At 37.4% G+C, this 26,442-nt stretch overlaps 1 protein-coding gene and 1 long non-coding RNA gene across 5 annotated transcripts in view; one reads left to right on the top strand and one right to left on the bottom strand.

The window, feature by feature from the left end:
• LOC123866035 (insulin-like growth factor-binding protein complex acid labile subunit) overlaps positions 1–26,442 on the bottom strand; it is a 376,912-nt gene that overhangs the window by 79,819 nt on the left and 270,651 nt on the right. For all 4 annotated transcript variants that reach the window (XM_045907378.1, XM_045907369.1, XM_045907350.1 and 1 more), the window contains one exon: positions 23,411–23,464. In XM_045907378.1, the coding sequence (XP_045763334.1) occupies positions 23,411–23,464 (54 nt within the window). The remainder of the gene's footprint in view (positions 1–23,410; positions 23,465–26,442) is intronic.
• On the top strand, positions 12,492–25,773 carry LOC123866407. Its single transcript, XR_006796186.1, has 3 exons — positions 12,492–12,506; positions 15,739–15,743; positions 25,651–25,773. It is a non-coding gene; the product is annotated as an uncharacterized LOC123866407 (long non-coding RNA).

The raw sequence follows: 26,442 nt of genomic DNA, 5'->3' as shown, positions 1-26,442 counted from the left end.
TAGTTGTATGACTCTATCTTCGTTCGCCAACGATCTAACATTGAAAGTGGCAATGTAGTATTTTTTCTTTGGTGGAGGGTTTTTGTCTACTGCCCCCGCGGTGACAAGCCGTTCTGGGGGAGATTTTTTATTTGCTCTGTTTATAGTTGTGCTATTTTCTATGCTGCTCGTGTTTTTTGGCTTTGGTCTTTGAATTAGTTGCTATTGATTTTCTGGTGTCGTATTATCTTTATTTCTGTTTTGTGTATACTGGCGTATTCCGTAGGACATTGTTTTATTTTTTTTATTTGTTTGCATATCAGCGTTAGGAATAAGCTCGTTTCGACTCTCTTCCGTATTTTTTGTCTGTGGTGGAGTGATGTTTAGCGGTCGTTTCTGACCAAAATTTGGTTTATTTTTAGAGCTTTCGGTGTTTTTCGTTACAATAATTTTATCGTATTTAATGACTGCTTTATTTCCTTGCTCTTTTTCTATTCTTACTTGCTCTTTTAAGGTTTTTCTGATTTCCAACACTTTCTGCGGGTAATCGTGTTTTATGTATATACTGGAACTCTCTAGGGACTTTTTGAGTTTTAAAATTTTTATTTTTGTTCCTAGTCTTACAAAGGTAATCTTTACTGGTCTTATCTTATCTATTTCCTTCTTTCCGATTCTCTGGACAGCTTCAATATCTCTAGAACTGCATTCTATTTCCATTTTCTTATTAATGATACCTACTATTTTGATTTCTAGCTCTTCATAACTTTTTTCTCCTTCAGGTACTCCAAAAAATATAAGGTTCTTCTCCCTTAGTTGTCTTTCAATCAGAGATATTCTTTTCTCCTGGTCTTTATTTGTAAGTTTTATATCTTGGAGTTCTTTAGTAAGACGTTCAAATTTTTGATCAATATTGTTGTTAATGTTTTTTGTAATTTTTTCTTCCATTTTTTCTAGAGCCTTTAGAAGCTGTTCAGTGTCTCCTGCCATTTTAAATTTTTATTCCAAGGATACTTATCTATTAATTTTTCTCTCGTAAAAGCTCAGTATATATGTAATTTGGTTTAAAATGTATAATTGTGCAAATGTGAAGTTAAATGTTTTTTATTTTTAAATATATATTTTAAATATTTATTTATTTTTCTATTTGAGCACTGTAAAAATAAGTAGCTCTCTGTTCAATTATTTACGACTTCACAATCTAGCGCCACCTATTGCTGATTGATAGACACCTCCTAGCGACATCTCATGGTATTGTCTGTTACTATAATAGTATTCCGATTTGCGTTTTGCAATTTAGTATAGCTGGTCTCCTGAAGATGACATTAATTTACACTGCTGTTTGAATTGCTGCACATTAACAGATGGCGTTACTGTTACCACCAAAACAAACCGTTATCTTGAAAAGTAAAATTATTCTGTATATGAACTTTGTATTTTATCTTAATAAGTCAATTTAAGCACTTTTCATCTGTATTTATGTAGATGTGTGATATTTTGGTTGAATAAAACTTTTAACACAAATAGACATAAGCAAAATTTGTATAAACATTGAGTTTTTCAAAACAGTCACTTCACGATAGAACTTTATAGTTATTTCTGTTATGTGTGTTTAGATAACACTACCACTGCATCTTTAGACTATTATTTATTGTTTTACGAGTTTATATTCACTGAACATCACTGTTTTGATTTTATTTATTACTTTTTGTACGGAGCTAATATTTACACGCACACACGCAAGCTAAGCAATAAAGGCGTCTTTACGAGGCACGGAACGGAGTAGTTCCATAGAGTAAGGATAGTATGGTATTACCTAGTTCCGTGGCCGGTCAAGAACAATACGACCGGACCGGACGCCCGGTTCCGTAGAGCAAATAACTTGGTTTCGCGGACAAATGCATCGGGCGTTTCCGGATAGAATGCCGGGGATAGTGCAGGCAGTTTTAATGGCGCCCGAAATTCATGTCGCAATGCCATTCTATTGTTGTAAGAGAACATTTTCGCAGTTTAAAGTGCATACGTGGTTAATATTTAAGTTAATAATTTAAAGTAGCAATTAGAGCTTCTTTTTGTTTCATTTTTGTATCACGAGCTATGTTAAAATGTACTTATTCTACTTTTTAAACGAGTTCCAAAAAGGAGGAGCTTTCAATCCGGCACGTTTTAAGTTAAACTTTTTTGTCTATCTATACACCTTAATTGCATTTCAGCGAGGAATTTCCGAGCCTTCTCAGCTCAGATTTGGATAAAAACAACTTAAATCTTTTAATACATTGTCTTTATAACTATCTCGCTATCCACAGACGTTAGATCCGTTTTATTATCTGTCCAATGAAGCCTAAGTACCTGGACAAAACTAAAGCGCTGAATCTTTCTAAAGTTCGACCTTTCCTGCCGGTTATTGTAATGTAACTTTCTTAAAATTTTAGCAATGACATCTTACATGAATGAAAAAGATTTTAGACTTCCCGTTGCTTTTAGACAATACGTTCACTCAATGAATAGTGATTCTAGTCACAATGTAGGTTTGTTCTTCCGGCAAACACTGGTTCCGGTCGCCAAACAAAACGTCGGAGGACTTCCAAAGACAATGTTTGCGAGTGCAGCGACGAGACGCCTACAAATAGGCACTGCGAGAGAGCTGGACTTGTTGTCTACTTGTGTGTGTTTCCACATAATGAATGAAACCTACTCGTGCATTGACAATGTAAGTTTATACGTTTTATTTGTTAGTTGACCCGCCTCGGATTCGTTCGCTGAAAATCCTTAAGCCGGCTCTACACTCGCTCGTGAAGTCGCGCCGTTATTTCACGTCTTGAATGTATGCCGCGATCCACGCGTGAACTGTGTCCCTCCACACACGCAAGTTTTGTTCGTGACGTTGACGATGCGTTCACGTTCGTGCCGCAAACCCTTTGTCGCGGACCAAAAACCGATACTGATCGGGGAAAGGCGCGAAGCGCGAACGCGAAGGCGTGAACAACGTCTACACTCGTGATTCGCAGTTGTCGCGGGCTTTCGCCGCCGTTCGCGCCGCGAGTGTAAAGCCGGCTTTATAAAGGGGAAAGATTTGTTTGTTTGTAATCAAGAAACTCTGAGACTTTTGAACCAATTTTAATAATTATTATTTTACCATTAGAACTTTATGTTGGACTTCCCAAGACAATGTATGCGAGTACAGCGAGACGCCTACAAATAGGCACTGTGAGAGAGCTGGACTTGTTGTCTACTTGGTTTCGCTCGGGTGTGAATTGCTTAAAATGTGGTGTTGCTAAGTGGAGGATCTATGTTATAGAGAGAAATAAGGGCCAAAGCATAAACGGTGCTTTCAGCTTCAGCGATCGGCAATTTTGCCGATTTTTATTAAAATCCATACTAATATTATAAATGCGAAATCAAATGAATTCAAAGCCGGTAGGTATGGTGGCTTCAATTTATCGAGTCAGTCTTGGCACAATGGATGGAACAGACTGGCGTTGGTTCTTCAACAAACACTGCGCATGGTCGTCACACAATATGGAGGGCTTTGGAATATTGGACAATAGGTAGGTAGGTACCTTCTAGCTACATACAATGTTTGTGGACGACAAAACCTAGGCTGGAATTAATTATAAAGTTAGACTTAGGTTTGGTTTGTATTTTTTTTAATTTACAGGCTAGCGCTTGGCTGCAATCAGACCTGCTAACAAGTGAAGATGTAGCCTAAGATGGAGCGCGCTTGCCTATAAGTTGCCTATTTACTCTTGACTATATATATATTTTTAAGAATGCAATAGGCAGAACAATATGTGCAAAGCACGAGAGTCCCAAAAGTGATTGACAAAGTGGAGAGAGACATGATGGTTTTGGGATATCGGAGCTGGAAAGAAGCTGTTTCTGAGCGCTCTGTCGAAGTTAGCTCAAAAACCAACGGTCATTGCGCTCCTATGGCTCCAAATCATGGCTGTAAATCTTTGATCATGATGACGTGTATTTAAAGCATCTAGATCTTTAAAAAGCTGGGAATCTTAAATGATTTCCCAGCTTTTTAACAATCCAAATCCAGATGCAATACATGTTTGCCAAATACTCTTCATAATTATTACTAAGCTCAAGCTTTTTCGGAGCGAGGACAACATACTTTCGTATTTTTAATATTAGCGATTTCTCATTTAATAGAAAAATACCAATTTATCCGTTAAAACGCTCAAATCATAATTGGCTAACATTCTTTGCATTACTAACGCCCAAAATCCGAGCCAATGTCATTCGGACGATTTCCGGATGAGAAAATAATAACTTGGCATTTTATCGTAACGGCAAGAACGCTCCAAATGATTCAAGATGTCTACTTAGCATGAAGAAATAATAAAAGACGTAATTTGACGTCTGATACCGCACTCGGCGGCCACTTAGGTGGAATCACGCAAAAATGCGTTTATAATGGCACACGCAGACAAGCGTTGTGTAACCGTCTAACCCGTAGAGATGCGGTGTTACTAGAGTGTACTTTTTCGCACCACATTGGGTGGACAAAGTCAAAAATAAATTATTTCTCAGGGTCTTTAGAGGCTTGCAAAATTCATTAAATCCACACCGGCAATTGGTTTTAAGTAAAAAAGTACGTATTACGTCAAATGTCTATGACGTCAAATTTGTGAATTTCATACAAGCTACCTTGCTAAGCAAGCGTTTTGACGTTTGATAAAAAGTCACTGATTTGACTGGTAGTCATCATCTCTATTGTCTGCAGACAGATTAAGGAAGTATTCTCTAATTTTCAAACAAACTACTGAACGAAGTCTTGAGAACGTGAAAATGTGGAAACTAGGCCAGAGAGAAAAAAAAAGAATCATGCTAATACTATGCTAATTTAACAAGTATAAAAGATTTAGATAATAATATTTGTTTACTTTAAAATGTTTGTTTATACTAAGCGTACGTCATATTTAGGTCTCGTACATCTTGAAGTCGGTTGCTCTATAGGGTTTAATCTCGATGGTTTATCTAACTGATGTGTGTGGAACGAAAATAACGAAATTAATATTAATTTGTGGAGCCCACGCGAACGATAAAGATTAAGGGGCTAACCCTTTATAAATGAGATAGGGTTGCGCCATGAGTCATGCTACCTTTTGAAATGAATCGTTTGAATCAAAATTACTGGCCATAATTGTTATTGCGCCTACATAGAAAATGTATAAGGTTTAGTTAATGTCTTGCGTGTAGAGATGTTATGTGATTAGGGGTCCCGTATATGCGTATCCCTAATCAATACCAGAGAGAACTAGAGTTAGGTAACTCTCGGTTTGATCCTGAATCGATATTATAATAAGTGTAAATTAAAAATTTATAACACCCCCGACGATCCAAAGTATCTGAGTTTTCCAAAACATCATTTCCAAATAAATAATTATGTATTTAGGCAACGTCCATCTTGACAGCTTGACATTTGTTTATTGACATAATATTATGAACCTAACGGTTATCTAACCTTCTTTTCTACAAGAAAACTAGAAAAGAGCTGATAACTCTTAAACGGCTGAACCAATTTTTTTAGATTATAGCTAAGAACACTCTCGATCAAGCCACCTTTCAAACGAAAAAAACTAAATTAAAATCGGTTCATTCGTTTAGGCGCTACGATGCCACAGACAGATACACAGATACACAGATACACAGATACACAGACACACAGATACACAGACACACAGATACACACGTCAAACTTATAACACCCCTCTTTTTGGGTCGGGGGTTAAAAATGTCAAATATTTAAGCTAGGGTGACGTAAAATCAAGGAAAAATAGGGCTAGTTCAGGGCTTCCTGCGTCAAATGTACCTATTACGCCAACCAGTAACGTCGAAGCCTCGACGTGTTGTTAGGAGTTCCCCATAGAGGTATAGTATAATTATTCATCGATGAAGTTCCCTTATTATATCGGCGATTTTTCAATGTAGGTACCTATATCATGTCAGGTTTTTGAACATAATTTATTTCATTTGGATAATTATTTAGAATACCAAGATGAGACTTTCGAACGAAGTAGTCATTTTATTCATGCGCAAATCCAATTCGAACATGGTTGGTTTTCTTTAAATCAGTTTAGAGAATTTACTACGGCAAGACGAATAGAACTAATTAAGTTCTCATATCAACGTGAGAACTTCGTTTTAATATTTCAGGTCGTAACCCCATAAATCTAGCATTTATTATGTTATTATGAAGCTTGTCGGTGTCGATAATATGTCGCAATATATAGCGAGGAACATACCGACGGGGTCATTAGTTTGATAAATAGTTCTTTTATAGCCCCAGATAAGGTCACGTCCTGATGTGCGACACGGAATGGAACGATGGCACGTAAGAATCAATTTTCAATTTTCCCTTTATTTTATGGCACGTACGAAATATTGGAGAAATTATGTTTGTTATATTTTCCTTATTCTGTACATATTATATTGCGTTTTATGTTTGACTAGCTGATACCCGCGACTTCGTTCGCGTGGATGTAGGTTTTTTTAAATTCCCGTGGGAACTCTTTGATTTTCCGGGATATAAAGTAGCCTATGTGCTAATCCAGGGTATTATCTATCTCTATTTTAAATTTCAGCCCAATCCGTCCAGTAGTTTTTGCGTGAAGGAGTAACAAACATACACACACACACACACACACACACATACAAACTTTCTCCTTTATAATATTAGTGTGATATAATTTACGATTAAAGATATTCAGAGAGGAGGTACCCACGTATATTTAGGAATATAATATTTATAGGTGGTTATTTAATTAAGTACTAGCTAAAATTCGTTATGCGTTGCAATGCTTCTTTGTATGAAAAACTCAATCTCATTTCATTATTGATAGTATTATGTTAAGAATCATCCCAAAGTTTCAACTAATTTTGTAAACCTTTTTAAGGATGAAACGTAGGTACAGAAACAGCACATCCGTCCGCGGGATGCAAGGTACCTCTGTGCCTACCTTTTGTCGCTAAAGAAAGGTACAAAGCACAGACTTAGGAAGACTTGCCTTCTTAGGAGTTCTGTGGTACAGAGGTAGCTTGCAATCATGCTTTTTTATACCGGAAAATCAAACAGTTCCCAAGGGGTCTTTGAAAACCTAATTCCACGCGGACGAAGTCGCGGGCGTCCTCTAGTATTCCATATAAAAGAAAATTTACCATTCTTATTTTTAATTTCAACATAAATATCATTAATTTTGGGCGTTACTTATTTTGTTTTGGTTTTTTGTATACCTTGAAAAATTCAAAGTGGCGTGCAAGTTTCAATAAGGAAATGATATTGTTTTGAATAGATAACGATATCAAATCAAACGTCAGTCCTACAAAATTAATAGGGATGACAAATAGGTACGTGCCAGACTACCATAAGCATTAAAAAAACAATTTGATGGCACCCCTCGCGTGAGGAAACGGTTTTATTGGGCCGTTAAAAAGTTCAGTTTATTATTCACGCGTTATTAATCAGAGCGTCAAACTCAAAGTCAGTATTTGAGTAAACAAAACTTTTCATGCGAGGTTTTTTTAAACTTGGCTTGCACTTGATTGCAATCCCATGCATCACCATCGCTACTGAGAATATCTACTCAGAATAGGAAGAGTTTAGGCCGTAGTCTAGTCAAGCTAGACATAATATTGTGCGGATTGGTAGATCTCACACACGTATGAGCATAAATTATGGAGAACTATTAGGCAAGAGGGTTTCCTGAGATGTTTTCTTTCACCATTAAAGTAAGTAAGTGATATTACTACCCTTTTATTAACGTTTATACTATGTATCTTTGTAGCTATAAACTATTATATTTTTGTAAATATTTTATGTATAAAAGTTGTAGGTTAGTCGAATAAAATAAAATAAAAAAATAAAATAAAAATATTAGGGTGACGTAGGGTGTTCTTGTCTAGGAAGGTACGTTCAAAGTACGCTCAGATAGGTCTAACTACTAACTGCAGACATGAGCCGAATCCTCTTTTGAAAATTAAATACCTCATTGCCAACAGTGTCTCGCTGTTTTCATAACTGCCTCTTTGGTTTAGTGGTTAGCATGTTCAACTGGAATAACGAGGTCTTGGGTTCGATTCCCAGACTGGGCCAAAACATAATTACTAGTTAGGTATTTAATTCTTCCAGTACTAGCCTAGAGTTAAGAAGATGGCGGGGAGTCACTCCGGTGCCGTAAAGCAATTAGTCCCGCGCCTCTCCGGTCGTGTCGGATTTCCGTCCCATTGGGCTATGAGAGTGAGGGAGTAGAGAGTGCACCTGTGGTTGCACACACAATTATACACTATAATATACGTGGCAGAAATTCGGTTGATAGAACATTATCAAGCAAGTTCTACCTTGGGCTGTATTATCACTTGCCAGCAAGTCTGATTGCAGCCAAACGCTTGTCTTTAAATTAAAAAAAATATATATTACGCTGTATTCTCTCTTTTAGCCATAATCAAGTTTATTAACTAGCATATTAGGGAAACAGTTATATTGCTTAGCAATGCCCCACAAGGAACGCAATCTGTATGGAGAATCGGTGATGCATATTCATGCGACAACATTCGACATACAAACTAGATTGGATTAGTTCCAGTATAGTTCCAGTAACTATACTAACTAGGGAATTTAATTCATACTCGGACTAAGGGAAAAAGATAGATTGAGATCTCGCGAACGCGGGCTTGATAAAAGTGAAGCCGTCATGTGCAAGCTTTCCGATGGAGCACTTAATCGGCTTTTGCGAACTGTTTCATGTTATATTTTATTGCGAAATTGTGTGTCTGTGTTACCTTTTTAATGACTTTACTCATCAGTTCTTGAAAGGCACAGTTATTGCTTACGCTGGAGATGGACATAAGCTACTTTTTACTCCGAAAAATCGAAGAACTTCCACGCGATTTTTAAAAGCCTAAACAACAAGGTTGAAGTCGCGAGCATCAGCTACCTAGTCATCTGTAGGTATGCTTACTTTAAACTTGAGAGATAATAATAATTAGTGTTAGAGCATTAATTGGCCATAGAACTATCAAATTGTTGAAAAAATCTCTCTTAATTAATGTTTAAATAATAATAACTTAGCGCCATTTACACAGCATAAGCGGTATTTCAATTTTCATAAATAGGTAGAAGTAATGGATAAAATTCATCAGAGGTTAGCTTAAAGCTCGAGTTAACACAGTCTAGTTTAATATAATTGCGTTACAATAGAAACGTTTAATTTAACATGTACCAATTAAGTTTAGCTGTCAGGTTAATTTAATAAAGTATTCGTAAGCTGCTTGCAGCGAAGCGGCTCTGCGTGCAAAGAACATAGACGCTAAATTCGGAAAATTTTAAACGGTGAAACACTGCGAACTTATTCCGCTGCACAATGAATGTTTGTTAGAAATAAACTGAATAAGCAAAGCGCACTAAGCAGCCATTTTGTTCACGCTCGACGCACACAGGCGCACGGAACGAAACAACAACGGGGCGTATTCTCAACGCGTCGCGTCTGCCGCTTTGTTTAATCTGTGACTCGGCGTGAATTTTTGAGAAACGCGCTTTTCTTTTTTTTTTTCAGGTAGGTATTTACTGCGCTCCAGACGTAAAGATAAACGTTCAAATCAAATCAATCCTTTATTTTATAAGATAAACTGTTTTTGAAACTGCAAGTTTTTAGGTGGATCAAACTTCAGCGTTCGGTTAGCGATAAACGAATATTTTTTTCATTTTTTATTAAGTACTTATGTATGATAATATGACTGCGACCGACTGTTTTACGTGCTCTGTGAAACAAAACTTTTATGTATAAATGGAGACAAAAAAATAAAAGGGACATCTTTTAGTGCTAAAGCAGGAAGGTCGTTTAGTACAAATTTTTGTCATTTTGTCCATAGAACAAAACAGCAAAAAACAGTCACTTAGCGTTTGGGACACGTAAGTTTCAGTATGCAGTTGAATTAATAAGACACTTCACTAATTAGAATTTTTAAAGGTTCAAAGCCAAGCTGTTCACTAGTGTACGAGGACTAGGTGTATGTTTACCAACATTATTTTGCACTCACGTTTTCCAAGATGTCTGGAAAAGATTGCGTAGAAGCTATTATTATGAGACAGCCTTTGCAAGGTGTTTTTCATATCTCATAAAGTTTGTTCGCCTAGTTCGATTAATCTACTCGTTTCTGAAACATAATTTTGTTTCTCATTTGCAGTTTAATAATTTGAAGTAATTATACTTGTAGAATTCACGATTGTCATTAAATAAAAAAGTTAAATTCAGAAGTGAAAAGTCAACAGTCGCATAAAATACGGAAAAAAGAAAAAATAAGTAAACACTGACTTGCATTTTACTATTTTAACGAAATGTGTCTACGTAGTTACAGTAAGCACTATTTAATTAAGTACTCTAGAAAATTAGCGCCGCGTGCCACTCGTTATACTCGTTATAATAAGCTGGATATTCTTATATTCCGTGTTTCGAACCCCGCCCGCAATTAGTACGTCACGTAAGCCTGGCGTGCGTATACAAGAGCGGATTTAATAAGTGGAGCGCACGACAACAGAATAGGACCTCGCCTTTTGGCGACGAACTATAAATTCCCTGTTTGTTTATATATTATGCGTTCCTGGTATTCCAGTGTCAGTAGTGTCGTGGAAGACATGCCGTGGCTAGTTGTCGATTGATGTATTCGTCACGTAGTATGAAATTATTGCGCTCCGACGTTACCCTGGACCCTAAAATAAGGTCTAAAATTGCGGCAATGGAAATATTAAGAAAAAATGCACTTTTTTTCCGTTTGAATTGTAATTAAGTATTTGGTTATACGAGACGTTAGCTCAGCTAGTTAGCATTTCACCGATGATCTCTGTCAGCAATTATACGGAATAATTCAGTGCAGTACTTCACGTTTCGGTCGAGCGATGGTAATAAAATGATTGCTGTTAAAATTATGTCGTTAATTCGTTAATTGTTTATGTTTGCCTGGTACATTAGTGGACTTTCCCAATCTTACTACTTCCCAAATGGAAGTAGTAAGACTGGGAAAGTCCACTAATCTTCTTCTGATCTTCTAATGACTTCACAGCGTTCGGTAAGTGCGCCCAGGGCGCATATTATTATTTCAAGTCCCACGTCATAGACATTCGACCCCATTGACCAAGAGCTTACAAGTAAGCTTTGCGGAGCGATATTTCTGTGCATATTTTCCGTAAAAACATGTGATTGTTCAATCCTTTATTTTTTCAAATCGGGATTACGTCAATGAACTCTATGTTTAACGCACGTTCATTTGGATGTATTATTTATGAAAAAAATACATATTAAAAAAAATGTAACAATACCCAATAAAGCTTATCAATAAAAACGTTTCAAATAATATTCAAAAGTCAGAAATCGGATTGTTCCAAACCGAAAATTTTAAATATTTTCATAATCCCTTTCGAACCGATACTGTAATTCTTTTCCCGAATCGGCTTCCCCCATTAACGCAACCGCAGAGGATGAGTCGAAAACAAAAGCAAAATGTTCGTTCAAAAATGTTAGCATTTCCGAACGTTCCTGTGCGTAAACGATTGTTAGAGCGCTAACACACTGGGACGCCATGGTGACGTCGCCGGCTACATAGCCATGACTACCTGTAACTATCTACCGTAGCCAAATGAGATTGCCCAAATAAGCAGTACAACAACACAACAGTAGCGAACACAAACACGCGGCCATCAGTCCTGGCGATCAGTTCGCCACTGAGTGAGGGAGGCGTAACATGCACAATTACAAAATACGACGTCACCGGCTACATATTTAAACTATTCGTGTCGAAATGTATGACAGCTAACTCAACTGGCTACGGTCTGGCGACGTCACCAATTCGGAAACTTAACCACGATCGACCAGCCCTTGCGTGGAACTGGATACTCTGGCGATCTGGCGACGCATAGCCAAGTTCCCACAGTTTTGTGTACAAGTAAGTTACGCCTTATTCAGTTGCCAACTGATCGTGAGGACGGACGCTCACGTATTGTCCGCTATTGTTGTGTTGTTGTGGCTGCGCTATTTATTTGGCAACCTTATTTGGCTACGGTAGGTAGTCAGAGGTAGCAAAGGCTATGCAGCCAGTGACGTCGCCATGGCGTCCTAGTGTGTTAGTAAAGAGTACATAATAATTCAAAGTATGTTTGGGCTCTTATTTTAAATTCAAATTGTTATTCCTCGTAACACGTTCAGAAACCGGGGTGTGCTATTATTCATAGTCGAAACACTTTATTTAATTTGCGTTATGCGGAAACTGTACAGACAGCATCAGATGACGGAAATCTGGGAAATCCGTCCCACCCTCTCAGTTTGAATATGTTAAAGTGTATGAAAATGGCGTTTACTATTTACATAACATCAATGTAAATGTACAATGTTTTAAAGGAGCTCATCCATACCTACTTACCTACTATCTACTATAATATTATAAATGCGAAAGTGTGTCTGTCTGTCTGCCTGTCTGCTACCTTTTCACGCCCCAACAGTTAAACCGATTTTATTGAAATTTGGTACAGAGTTAGCTTACATCCCAGGGATCCTTCCATGGGATGTAAGCTAACTCTGTACCATAGGCTACTTTTTATTCCGAAAAATCAAAGAGTTTCTACGGGATTCTTCTTAAAGGCCCATCCGTTTAACAGATTTATATGGGTACAGAGGCAGCTTGCATCCCGGAAATTTTTTATCCCAGAAAATCAAAGAATTCCCATGTGATTTTTAAAAAAACCTAAACCCACGCGGAGGAAGTCGCGGAAATCATCTAGTATAATAATAATTAGCTCAACTACATATTATTAACCGTTGCTGTCGGTACAGTACGAAGCGAAATAAACGAATAACAGCATGGACGCGTGGCGTTACACATATAACTCGATTTGCTTTTGTGAAATTTTAGCAAACAAACGCTCTAATGGGACAAGCGTTTAAATACAAAATAAATTACGACGTCCGCGGGACACGGACAACTTGAAGTTTTATGAAACAACATTTTGCATTCCGCAAAAGTCCACCCACTCGTTTGAAACATGGCAATCTGACTGCAACCTGTGATATAAACGCAATGCAGACGGACTTTGGTACACTAAAAGTTATTAAACCTAAGAAAACGTATGAAGAATAAGAAGACACATTTTTGAAGAATAAAATAATGGAAAATTTTCTTAATAAATGATATACTTAACATTAAAATTACACACGGACTTCGTCTGTGTTGGCGTTTGCTAGCGCGCGTGCTATGACTTTTTGGAGTGTTTTTTTTGTTAAAAGTGGCCGGTTTTTGTGTTAGTTGGTGTTTTTTGGTGGTGGAACTGACTGGGAAGCGCTCTAAGGGGGCGCCGCGTGTGTGTCGGCGAGCTGGCACAGATGAAGTCCATACCTATATAGTTTCCCTACTTGTAAAGAACTACAAACTTGACATTAGCTAATCTGTGTAAAGCCAGACGAGAGAGAAAAAAAAATTACACTCACACACAATATTTAAATTTTCCTCCCGACCGAGGAATATAGCTAGGAGCCTAGGATCTAAATGCAGCAGGTACAACAGCTATGGAGGCACTTAATATATAGAGCTCATAACTTCAGTATTCCGAAAGCGGTATAGAATGAAGAGTGACAGTTAGTGTGATCGAGCACCGCAATTGCATAACTCGGTCCCCTGAAACGCAAAGACGTGAGCAAAATTCAAAGTGAGCTATAAATCTTTTTATCTTACATTTAGATATTTGCAATTCCCACAAATGACCTGTGTAAAGCGATCTACGAGAGGTGCAATAACACGATTTGCGAATAAATGGTTCGGAAGTTGATCTACAGTTCCGTTCATCGGGATTCTCGCGTTAGAAGTGCAAATTGCCATCGCACGAATCCATTGCCACGCCGACTACGCGTATAAGTCCCCGTCGTCACATAAAAGCCGCAATAAAGCGGGTTACAGCAGATTCCCGCTGCCGGTTTTAAACGTTTGCCAGTTCCTCAGTAACAGGTTGATTTTTTTCACATGCGACCTCTGAGCGCGCGATTCTCTCGCATTCTACTCCGAAACGTGGCGCATCAAATGAAAAATGGCGGCTTTAACGCCAGAATGGTTATTGATGGACGACTTCAAATTTACTTTTACGGATGCCAGATTAACGAACGAATGCCAACCGGGCTTATTTTATGAGCGACGCGAAGCATTCTGTTCGGGTGAAACATGGAGAGCGATTTATCAAAATTTTTCTTTGATCCGCGCAGATAAAATACCATTTATATTGCTTAGGTAGGTATTTAATAACAGGAAATGAAAGTTTCCTTTGCCGAGTTGAAAGGTTGTCTGTATAATATAAATCCAAATAAATATACAGAAGAAAAACTGAATGACTGTCATATTATTAATATCAAGGTACAGTTAGTCCACTGTGATACAAACCGCTGCTGGGTCTAGAAACTTAAAATTTTGCACGTAGGTTTTCTTTAAAACTTTGACCTTCATTAAGATTTTACAATATTACATTTGCTCGTAAAGTAGTTCTTAATTCACTGCTATTGAAACTATGAAGTAAACATTTACTTACCACCCTTGGGCAATAAAAATATTACCGCACAGCTGTTATGAGCCAACAAAGTCATGCGAAAATATGCGAATTCGCACTAGTGCGGGAATATATTGTCCACTACACCAAATAGCACTTTCGGGGCCGCCATTTTTATCGAGGTGTTCTATAGTACCACGTAGTTAGTACGATAGATTATTATGAAAAACTCTGTGTCTTACTAATTTCATACAGAACATATTAATTAACTACTCGTTTCCACGAGCATTTCTTAGTTGTTTTAAATCTAAAATGCCAAGGCCATCTAATCAGATATAGATCTTTGGATTTAACTTATCCAGTTTTTTTTGCCGTGCTTACTCACAAATATATTGTAAAACGTTGTATCATACACGTGCGCATTGAAAATTACAATCGAGGAGCAAAAGTTAATACCCGAGCCGAAGGCGAGGTTATTGGATAGTGCAGAGAGTTCATGCTACACTTGTAGCATAAATAACTATTCACACTCGTAGGTTCTACTCGAATAACGTCCGGGTGGGTCAGTTAGTACAAGAAATAAAAGCTAATAAAATTCAAATAGAGTCGGGGAGTCGAATCTTGCAAAGTTTGAGAGTCCTCGAAGTTCTACTCGTAATCTTGTGGAGCTGCGGTATCGCCGGCCCGAAGCCAATTAGTTTATATAGGTTCTGTTTAGATGAGGGACGAGTGAACTCAGCCGGCCCGGAACTGTTTGGCGAGCCGAGCGGTCGAGGGGATTCGAAATCACTTGGTGGGTTTGTTAGCCTGATAGCGGCGCTTTCACTAACGAATAGAGCGCCACTATCACAGATTGCTGCCCGAGTTAAGCTCTCATTATGAGGATTCTAAATAACAATTTTGTAAAGTGTGCGGTTTTTGCTATTGACTGTGCAATAGAGCTGAGTTACAGTAGCGCTATTTTTCAGTTAAAAGACTGCATTCATTCGAGATGAATTGAACTAACCTTCTAATTCTTTAAATTCAGATGTTACAAAATCAATTTAACATAAAAATAGTTTTTGAATTCAAAAATAAAATTATTTTAACTGTGTATCAATCATCATTAGCAATTTTAAGACCTGACTTTACATAAATTAAAAAAATCTATTAAATGTATACTGCTAAAAAAAGATTACAATCATTTATATAACTTTTTCACACTAAATATACAATCTAAGATATAAATGATAAAAAAGCGTGGGTTTTGATTCGCTCCAGCAATGTGCGGGACTTGAATTGCCATTAAGCCATAAATTCAAAACTTGAAAAGAGCAACCGCCGATTTTCCAAATCAGTAGAGTCCTTGACGATTTAAATCGAGACTCTATAATTGGTTAGCAATGATACCACCTAGAAAAAACCATCTGTGATTACTCTTTTTAAAAGGAAAGATTAGTCATGTATTGATTGATTTTGGCACTTGAAACACGCTCGTCTTCCAAGGAAGAACACTGATGTCACAAAGTACCTCATTACTTATAATTAGCCCTAGTAAACTTCACTTGCCGGAGGTGATGTAACCCTACGGTTTGCGTTGCCGTTATAAAGCGCTGAAATTATTATTAGACAAGTAGGTAGTTGCGCTCGTGGCTTCGAACATCACGGGCATAATAAAATCAAGTTTCATACTACTAAAGTTTATGTTAAATGCATAAAAGCGTTGATGAGTTTCAATAACGTGCTTCTTATCTATTACGTTTTAATGGAAGAATAAAGTTTCGAACGTCTGAAGCAGAATTTTATGCCAATAGTAAAATCAGTATAACTGACAGTAATCAGTAAATAGCATTAGTTAGTGATGCAAATTGAGACATACCTATACAATTCTACAATAATTGAGGTGTACCCATAAATAAATTGAAAGAGAAGAATAATTAAATTCTTCTTCTCCTTCGTTACACACTTGGACTCGATCCAAAAGTAATTAGCGCGTATAACAAGCATAGTTGGTAGTATTTTTGCACGGTATACAAATGGATTAATTAAGTTATGGATAAGCGATACCTAAGTGCGCGTTTAGGTCACGCAATCTTATACAAATTAAATCATTTTCAAATATAAATGAACTCAATCCAAAAGTAAAGCACTGGTAGCAAGCATAGCTGTTAGCATTTTTGCACGGTGTAAAAATGAATTAATTAACAGGGCTCTCTCCGTCACTCGCTTTATACAATCGTAGTTCCAATTTCATTTGAATATTAAGCAACCAAAGTCCATGAAATTTTGCAGACATATTCTAGAAACTAATATCTGTGTTTGTGATGTTTTAGATTTTTCTAAAAATATGTAGTTTTAAAATTACAGGGGCTCAAAGATTTGTATGTAAATTTATAAGACCGCGTAACTTTGAAACCGAATATTTTAACAGAAATCTGGAAAACCACAGACATAGATATTAGTTTCTAGAATATGTCTGCAAAATTTCATGGACTTTGGTTGCTTAATATTCAAATGAAATTGGAACTACGTTTGTATGAAGCGAGTGACGGAGAGACCCCTCTTAAGTCGCAGATAAGCGATACAATCATACAAGTGCGCGTTTACGTCATTCAGTCTAATACGAATGACAACACTTTTCAAATACAAATGTGCTCAATCCAAAAGTAACTAGCACTGGTAACAATTTCATTGCAAGTTTCAGCACTAAGAATCTAAGCACGTTTTAATTCGCAAGTTTTCGGCTTGATGAGTGCGTCCTCGTGGCTGTTGAAGAGGGATGGGGGTGAGAGCGTGACGAGATAGATAGATAGAACACTTTATTGCACACAACAACACATGTAAAGGAACACAACACAGAAAGAAGAAAACAGAAAAAAAAACAATTGTGTGCAAAGGCAGCCTTATTGCTTGGAGCAATCTCTACCAAGCAACGAGGTTCTTGACGGGAGTAGTAAAAATCCTGAAGGTGGGGCATCGGCGCTCCTTCCATGAAATTAGCTATCACATTACGTAGCTATTAACGTTTCGTTATGTTCCGGTGTTATATGACATAAGTTGTCCATTTTTGCACAGTGTCAAAATGGATTACTTAAATCACGGATAAGAGATACTTCAGTGCACGTTTAGGTCACACAGTGCCATAAAAACAAGTTAATACCTACCCATACAAAAGTTGACAACACTTTTCAAACAGTAATGTACTCAATCCAAAAGTAACTAGCACTGGTAACAATTTCATTGCAAGTTTCAGCACTAAGAATCTAAGCACGTTTTAATTCGCAAGTTTTCGGCTTGATGAGTGCGCCCTCGTGGCTGTTGAGGAGGGATGGGGGTGAGATCGTGACGGGGTTCTTGATAGGGGCAGTAAAAATCCTGAAGGTGGGGCATCGGCGCTCCTTCCAGGAAATTAACTGACACATTACGTAGCTATTAACGTTTCGTCATGTCCCGATGTTATATGACATAAGTTGTCAATTTTTGCACAGTGTAAAAATGGATTACTTAAATCACGGATAAGAAATACTTCAGTGCACGTTTAGGTCACACAGTGCCATAAAAACAAGTTAATACCTACCCATACAAAAGTTGGCAACACTTTTCAAACAGTAATGTACTCAATCCAAAAGTAACTAGCACTGGTAACAATTTCATTGCAAGTTTCAGCACTAAGAATCTAAGCACGTTTTAATTCGCAAGTTTTCGGCTTGATGAGTGCGCCCTCGTGGCTGTTGAGGAGGGATGGGGGTGAGATCGTGACGGGGTTCTTGATAGGGGCAGTAAAAATCCTGAAGGTGGGGCATCGACGCTCCTTCCAGGAAATTAGCTGTCACATTACGTAGCTATTAACGCTTCGTTATGTCCCAGGCTGATCAACTCAGTTGGCGTGTTTGGTTTTCGAGCACTAATTTATCGAGTCATGATGAATGTTTGTTGTCATGGGGCGTAACGTATTTCACACGAGGGATAGTGACCTACTTGTCAGTAATTGGTTTTCCTTTTGCGTACGTAAGATATAACTAGTGAGTTTGGCGTAACAACTCGTTGTGGTGGCAAGTACTTATTTCAATGTAGTGACACCTCTGTTTTCCAACAATTTGTTGCCAACTGAATATTCTTTCAAATTGTAGTAGGTACTTACATTATTTATGATTAGTCCAAACGGATTAGTAATTTAGTAACAAAGCTCGAGTAGTAATAGTAATTTGTTTTAATTATTGTCTAAATATAATCTTTAGATTATGTATTTAATTTTTTTTTGTAAGAATCATCTTTGGCAGAGTTTTTCCTTGAAATAAAATGACTTAATTTCAATTACAAAGCAGGAATTGCCCTGAATAAAATACTGAAAACACTGGATTTGACAGGTCAGACAAAAGATTCTAAGCCCTAATTCACACGAGCGTTAAAATAGCGTTGCGTTAAAACCCGGCGCGGCGTTGCGCTGGAAATACAACAGTGCGCGATAAAAAAGTGTTGACGTGTATACAGATACTTGGGAATCCGTTTGTTCTATTTGAACGCTTTTTTAACGGACGTTAAAAAGCTCTCTTACGAATGAGGCCTAACAATTTGGTTTTTAGTGGTATTAATCTTATACAGGTAAGATTTACAAAACCTAAGTTTTCAATGATAGAAATTTTTGTTCAACTGCCCTGATGCCGTGTCCATTAGCAAAAAAGTTGCTACAAAATAAATTTGATTGTATAAAATCGCTTGCACGCATCGTGCTACGTTCAAACTTAAAGCAAGTCAATTTTAGCTTAGTTTGAGGTTTTAGAAACAAAAAATGGCAGGAATTGGCAATGACAGACAAGTTTCAAGTGGACATTTAACTTGCATGAAGTCGCACTACTCAATAAACATTTCACAAAGGCCAGTTTTACAGAACCAGTGCCCTCAAAGCCCCTTGAGAACCACTCAGGCCGCAATAATTCATTGCAGCAATTAAACGGAATTGCAAGCTGTAGACTGAGCTACATCACCTCGAGCAAATGAAGTTTACGTGAGCTAATTATGAGTAGTGAGCTACTCGACGACTTCAATATTCCGTTTGCCCTGGACGGTTCTCGTTAATTTTTATTTTTCGCCCGCCCATTTCTCTCGCTACACAACCCTGGCCAATTAGTTTTCTCGCAATTGCCTGTAATGCGCTAGAGTACTAAATTGTTTAGGGTTACCTATTTACCTCTCAATGTTTTATTACCCAATAATGACGATTACAAAGTACGTTTTAACTCATACTCTACTCAAAGGTACTATTTTAATCATAGGTAACGTAACTTTGATTTATTCAGCACACAAAATTCTAAAGAGTTTAATATACTTAGAGAATTCAATAAAAATAAATGGGAGAGTTATTCCCAATGGAGACAAAGAAGCGAACAGAGGAAGAAAAGCAATAGATGCTATTAGATTAGTGCTGTATTGTAGCAAAAAAAAGAAGCAATAGCAAGTGAAAAGACCAGTGTATTATACCAAAAAAACCCCTATCATTATGTGATAATTAATAGAAAAGCAATGAGTAATACGTCGCAGACAGAGATCTTGTTTTATCGACAACCACAAAACATGTTAACAATACTACCACTTAAACTTTATCCAATACCACCAAATTTTCATCAACGGACTCTTTCTTGTTTCAAAACGATCGAGCTAAAATTCAATTAGATCTATGAAGAAGAAGAAGAAGAAGAATAGATTTTTATTCAAATAAACTTTTACAAGTGCTTTTGAATCGTCAAATAATTTACCACTGGTTCGGAATGCCGTTCCTACCGAGAAGAACCAGCAAGAAACTCGGCGGTTCTCTAATACCAGTACTAGACTCATTTTAATTTTGTAAAGTATCTCTAAAACCTCACACATGAAAATCTCGTATTTTTAGCTTTATTACAGATACCCTTAAAGGTAATTCTGCGAGTGTTCGAATGATAAATCGATTATAAAGGGATTTATAAACTCCGTCGCTTTGGAGGTCGTACGTGTTCAGAATATCCGGCAAGGTAGGTTTTGCTGTAATTAAGTTTTGGAACGAATACTAATTCATATTATAATTTGAGGGTAGTTTCTATTTTAGGTAGCTAAGCCATGGATTATTTCCTTCATCCTATCCTTTGGGTCTTTGGCAAATTGGAGATCTGTTGCCTAAATCTCTCCTTCCGACGCTTCTCTTTTGAACAAGAATTGAACTCTTTTCTATGGAATAAACAAACCAGTCTTTATCACACTAATATTATAAAGGAGAAAGTTTGTATGTGTGTGTGTTTGTGTGTGTGTGTGTGTGTGTGTGTGTGTGTGTGTGTGTGTGTGTGTGTGTGTGTGTGTATGTTTGTTACTCCTTCACGCAAAACTACTGGACGGATTGGGCTGAAATTTAGAATGGAAATAGATTATACCCTGGATTAGCACATAGGCTACTTTTTATCCCGGAAAATCAAAGAGTTCCCACGGGAATTTTAAAAAACCTACATCCACGCGTACGAAGTCGCGGGCATCAGCTAGTGTTTAAATAAAATATTGAACATGAAAGAATGATGACTAATGAGAAAAATAAAATTTTCAGTTTGTCCTCCAATCACGCCTCTACAGAGCAATAGTTTTTTTTCCTACTTAAAGTAAAAATCGGGAGAGTGGCATAGACTATTTTTACCCCGGAAAATGAAAAAGTTCCCAGATGATTTACAAAATAGAAACCTATTTCAAACGCGGGCGTCATCTAACTTAATGTCAATACTACTCGTGAGTGTTAAAGATCTTCCATTACAGATAATAAATAAGGCGCAGAAGAGAAATTATCTCAAGTCAGCGCTAAACAGTAAACACACAGTACATAATTTGTCTATGTTAAACTGCTTGTTTGCGGTATCTTGCATTGTTTTCCTTTACATCGTTTTGTGAGACAATTAGCATATTACATTATTGAATAATGTTTTCAACTAATGTTACACACTTCGTTAATGATAGCCTCAATAGCTCAATGGTTAAGGAGTGGACTGAAATCCGAAAGGTCGGCGGTTCAACCCGTACCCGAATTAAATAGTTAAGGCACTGTAGTGTATAATAATCGATGTTATATATTTTAAAGCATAGCGAAAGGATTTGAAAGTGAGATTATAACAGAAACGTACCTATGAAATGGGACCGATCCTGGAGCGCAAAATTCGAAAATCAAAAACAACGGCCGCCATTTTGTAATGTTCGTTAGAGCCCGAGGCAGACCTACATAGAGGTGCAATTAGTACAAAAGACTGTTAAAAAGAGTTGGAAGTGACCGCTGCGAGCAATCGACTCCAATAGAGAGTTATATGAACTTTTTTTACAATTTCCGAACGGGTACAGGCCACAGAGTAGGCTATGAATACAGATTCAAAATGACAGGAATGTTGCAGGTTCCGGCGAGTCTAGATTTAAAGTTATTAAGTTCGATAGAGTTCTTACGAAGTAATTCTAATCGTTATTTTCGAGGACTATGCTACAAGAATTATATTTGTGAGGTATTTTCCCCAAACTCTCCTTTAAGTACAATTATTCACTAAAATTCACAAAGTACTATCTCTGTTGTACACGAAACTTAAATCCTAGATAAAATAGGTATTATTATTATTAACTTCATTTTATTAAAAATGTTAGTTTTAGTTTCGTGTACAAAGGAATGAATAGGAGAATTATAACTGTGAGCACACAACTATTTGTTTAAATAGTTGTGTGCACAGTATCATACTGTGTATTGTGTGTACAAATAAGTATAAAAAAAAAAAAAAAAAAGTACTTTCCATTAAAGCAAGCAATATGAATTATTCCAAACACCATATAACTCCGAAAGAAAACATCCGAGGTTTGGATGCCTGAGAGTGTTTCGTAATGTCCTCAAAGATATGTGAGGTCTGTCAAATCGCACATCGCCAGTGTAGTGGGACTACGACTACTCAAACGCTTCCCAACAAGCGACATTAGAAGAATCGCAGGGAACTACAAGACCTAAGCGACTCAAAAGTACATACGACGAATTCAACTTTATATTTCCAAGGCTAAAAGATTTGTATAGGTATTTAATAAATTATCCACATAAACATTTCAAATATATTGCTACGAATATAGCTTTTAAAGTGGGCTTAAATCAAGATCAATTTAAAACACGCAAAAGCCTTTTCATTCCGACTCGCCGGCCGCACCAAAAACGCGGAATGTCGAATGCGAATGCGGAAATTCAAAGTAATTTTCACGCAATTCCGCAATCATCGTAATTCATTTCGAAAACCTCAAATTATTTTCTGTGATGAAATCTCGCGTCGTTTATTTTTAATTTAATTTTAATATTTTTGTAGAGTTTACCTGCCGCTTGGCCCTAATTAGTGAACCGAGTTAGTGGGCCCGCAATTTAAATGAGTGCGGAATAGGGTTGCCACTTTCTGGAGGATATTTATAATAATTATTTAAATAAGAAAAAGTGAGAAGGTTTAAGACCCGGTATCCACTTAAGCGGAGCGGAGCATAGATGTTTAAAGTTAACCAATCAGATTTTTGATGACAACTATTTCAAGCCGTCTATTAAGATCTGATTGGTCTGCTAAACACATCTGCCCGTCTCTGCTTTAGTAGATACTGGCCCTAAAGTGAATATTTTTCTAATATATTATGTATTTGGCAGTATTGTTGGCCTTCATATGCCACAATAATATGAAAAACTAGATATTTTTCTACTGCATTGACAAGTATGTTTTACTCAATAGTAAAACATATTTTTTGATGAAAATTAAAGCTCACAGTCTGTTCATTGCCTTGTTAGGCAAGTAGATGTCTTGTATTGTGTATTTAGCAGTGATTTCTTTGAGAATCGGAAATATATTAATTAAGATCGTAGGAGGTAACCATAGATAAAAGAGAGAATTTTCATTTATGGAGGTAACCCTAGTGAGGAAAGAAACTTACCGTAGGTATTCCGAGGTCCGTTCTGAACTGATTCTGCAAATTTCTTATTGTGTCCTGCGAACAAAGGAGAAAACAATATCAGTAATTGCCTTGTTTCTATAATAAACGAAACTTTCTTGAAAAATTTCAACAATGGGCTGGTGTTGCGTCGCCATAGAACCTATTCGCTCGCTGACTAAGATGGGTAGGCACTTTTTGTTTTAATAATACTTCAATTAATTTAGAAACAAAACCAAGGAAAATCTTCATTTTCATATTTCAGATTTTCTGGTCTTACGCGTTTGAACAAGGGTCAGCGCAGACTAGGCGGAAAAAAAGCGAAGGAAAATATTGTTGAAAAACAGCACTATTTTAGGTTCCACCCGCCAACGTGGTATCGCTTCGATGAAGCGGGCTCTTAAGGGCATGTTGCATACACAAAAGAAATCACATGAAAGCCCATGCTGATTATGACTTGCGTTCAGAAGGTTGTGTTAGCAGTTAAGCGTACACAACTTTGTTTGTAAATGCATCCGAGCATACCTACTTAAGTTAGCTTGGTAAGGCAAGAAAATTAAACATAATATGGAAGATTCTACTAGGAAAGTTTTTAACCGGCTTCATTGTAAACTCTATTTTTGTTCTAACGATTTCGGAGTTTGTTTGATAGACTGCGCCAAATATAATTGAATTCTTAGATGCTCTCGTGAGAGTTGTACCTGTGTCATTTCGCGAAGTATACCCTGAAGGCAATATCCGTTAAATCACGTACCAATAGTTTAGTTACGCGTCAATACTGAATTTTTTTATGTAAGTATCTTTGCCAGTTTATAGGAAATGTGTGGTTCCATCTTGAAAGAGCATTTCAATACTTATGGCCATTTCTGGAGTTAAACAGCTATCTTCTACAGGTAAATATAAAGCAGAAACAGACTAACTGACTGACTTATCAATAAACAGCCCAAACCACTGTGCACTAGGACTATAGTAACTTCAGGTTTTCTGTATAACGTAGCTTCCCACTAGGGAAGGACTTTCAGAAACAACCCGAGTGAAGCCGGAGCGGGTCGGTAGTATGTTTATACAGTAAGCCGGAACTCAAATCAGCGTTGTAATAATGATTAGAGGCGTGTACACGAGCCCCACGTGTAGCGGGTAATGGCTGAACCGATATCCTTATTTACTGCAAATTGCGTTGCTCTCGCGTTACCGAGACTCGATGCGGTATCGCGCCCGATGCGTCCGTTTCCCAGCCTAGATTACAGCTGTTATACTCGCGGATACCCAACGTAGGATGCTGCGCTAAAAAATCATCTTCGCATTATTGCCTTTCTAATTAAATTGGTTTGGGGCACACCGGTTGGATCGTTTCAAAGTCTATAACGAACATGGATAGGTTGAAACATTTCTTGTGTGTATTTACACGACTGAATGCGTTTTCAGGATTCATGTATGTAGATTGTAGATATATATGTTTTTTTATTTCATTACAATTAGGCCTTTGACTGGGATTTCACTTGGTGGTAAGTAATTATGCAGTCTAAGATAAAAAGTAGTTTAAGTCATTCCCCAGGCACCCCCAGGTCTTGAACTCTGTTCATGCAAATCAATTGCTCCGTTGCAACGTGATTGGAGGAAACCAACAAAAACGCACTCTTTCACATTTTTAATATGGGTAGTGATTTTAGCGATTCTTGTAAAAGTAATATATGATAAGATATCTATACACTTTTTCTGCATAATATCAATTCTATTAGTAATATTCTGGATGAAGACTAAGTGCTACCCGCGACTTCGTCTGTTTGGAGTTTTGGTCCACCTATATTTTGTACTTTCAGAATTTTTACCAAAATCCTTTCACCAGAGCCACCTATTCCCACATTTCTATAGGAACAGACATATGGGCTTTGAGTTGACAGATCCGTTAGTCAATGCAGCTTTTCATGTATCGGTAAAAGCCTCTCTTCGATAAAAAGTCTGAAACACGAATATTCGTATCCCAATCCTTCATTTATTTGAAGTGAAAGGCGGGATATTAGTCATGTCTGAAATGGAGGCCTAATATTTTTCAAAGCTAGGTAAGCTCCGCTTGCGGTTTCAAAATTAATATTCCAGGCAGTTGAAGTTTGAGCAATCGGAAGTTCGTGAAATTCATTAGGGCTATTGCAGGAGTTTTCTTTTGACTGACGATGACTTGTTTGAACTGGTTTTGGTTCTACTTTTCTGTGGAGGAACTTTCTATTATGCCCGCCACTTCATAGCTTGCATCCCGGGGAAGGACATAGGCTATTTTTTATCCCGGAAATTAAAGAGTTCCTACGGGATTTTTATAAAACCAAATCCATGCGGACGAAGTCTCGTTTATCATCTAGTCTAGTAAGAAATAAATAGATGTTAATTTATCAAACAGTGGTGATGTAATGGTTCGACGGAATATTAGGAAACCCCGTAGTTTAAGGATCAGAAAATAAATGACACAAAATTCAGGCAAAATCTAGTAAAAGAGACAGATTTTTTTATTATGGATAAACAAAAGCTTTGCCGAATAGATAAGAAGTTTTACTGCAACAAATATTCTACTTAAAGTAAGAATACCTACAATTGCGGAAAGCCAAGAACACATACAATTTACTTTAATGCAATTACACTCCATAGTATCGCAGTTGGCTCAACTGAATCGCGCTAAGTTTTGTTCTAATGCGGATTATGCAGTTTATCCTCTAGCGGGTAAATACAAGGCGTTTGCCGTCACCCGGCCCCGCTTGACGCTCGGCGCTGCATGGCAGACTTGACGGGACAAAGGGGGACGTCCGAGATGGTTTCTAATTACGACAGAGACCGTTATGCAAATCGGGGGCCGAGGCGAGGTCCATGTCTCTAATAAACATGCGCTCTTGCGGTCACACCGCCAAATTGCTCGCCGTTCCCCCGCGCGCAATAAAACCTCTCTCCTCAGACTAGTGCCCACTCTGGACAATTAGAACCCTTTCATCAAACTGAATGGCTTTCGCACTGTTTTATACTTTTTACCAAAAAAACTAAACAGCCAGACT

This window comes from Maniola jurtina, chromosome 1, assembly GCF_905333055.1.
Source record: "Maniola jurtina chromosome 1, ilManJurt1.1, whole genome shotgun sequence".
Classification (NCBI taxonomy): domain Eukaryota; kingdom Metazoa; phylum Arthropoda; class Insecta; order Lepidoptera; family Nymphalidae; genus Maniola; species Maniola jurtina.
Note: the sequence above shows the minus strand (reverse complement) of the source record. Positions and strands in the feature narration are given on the sequence as shown.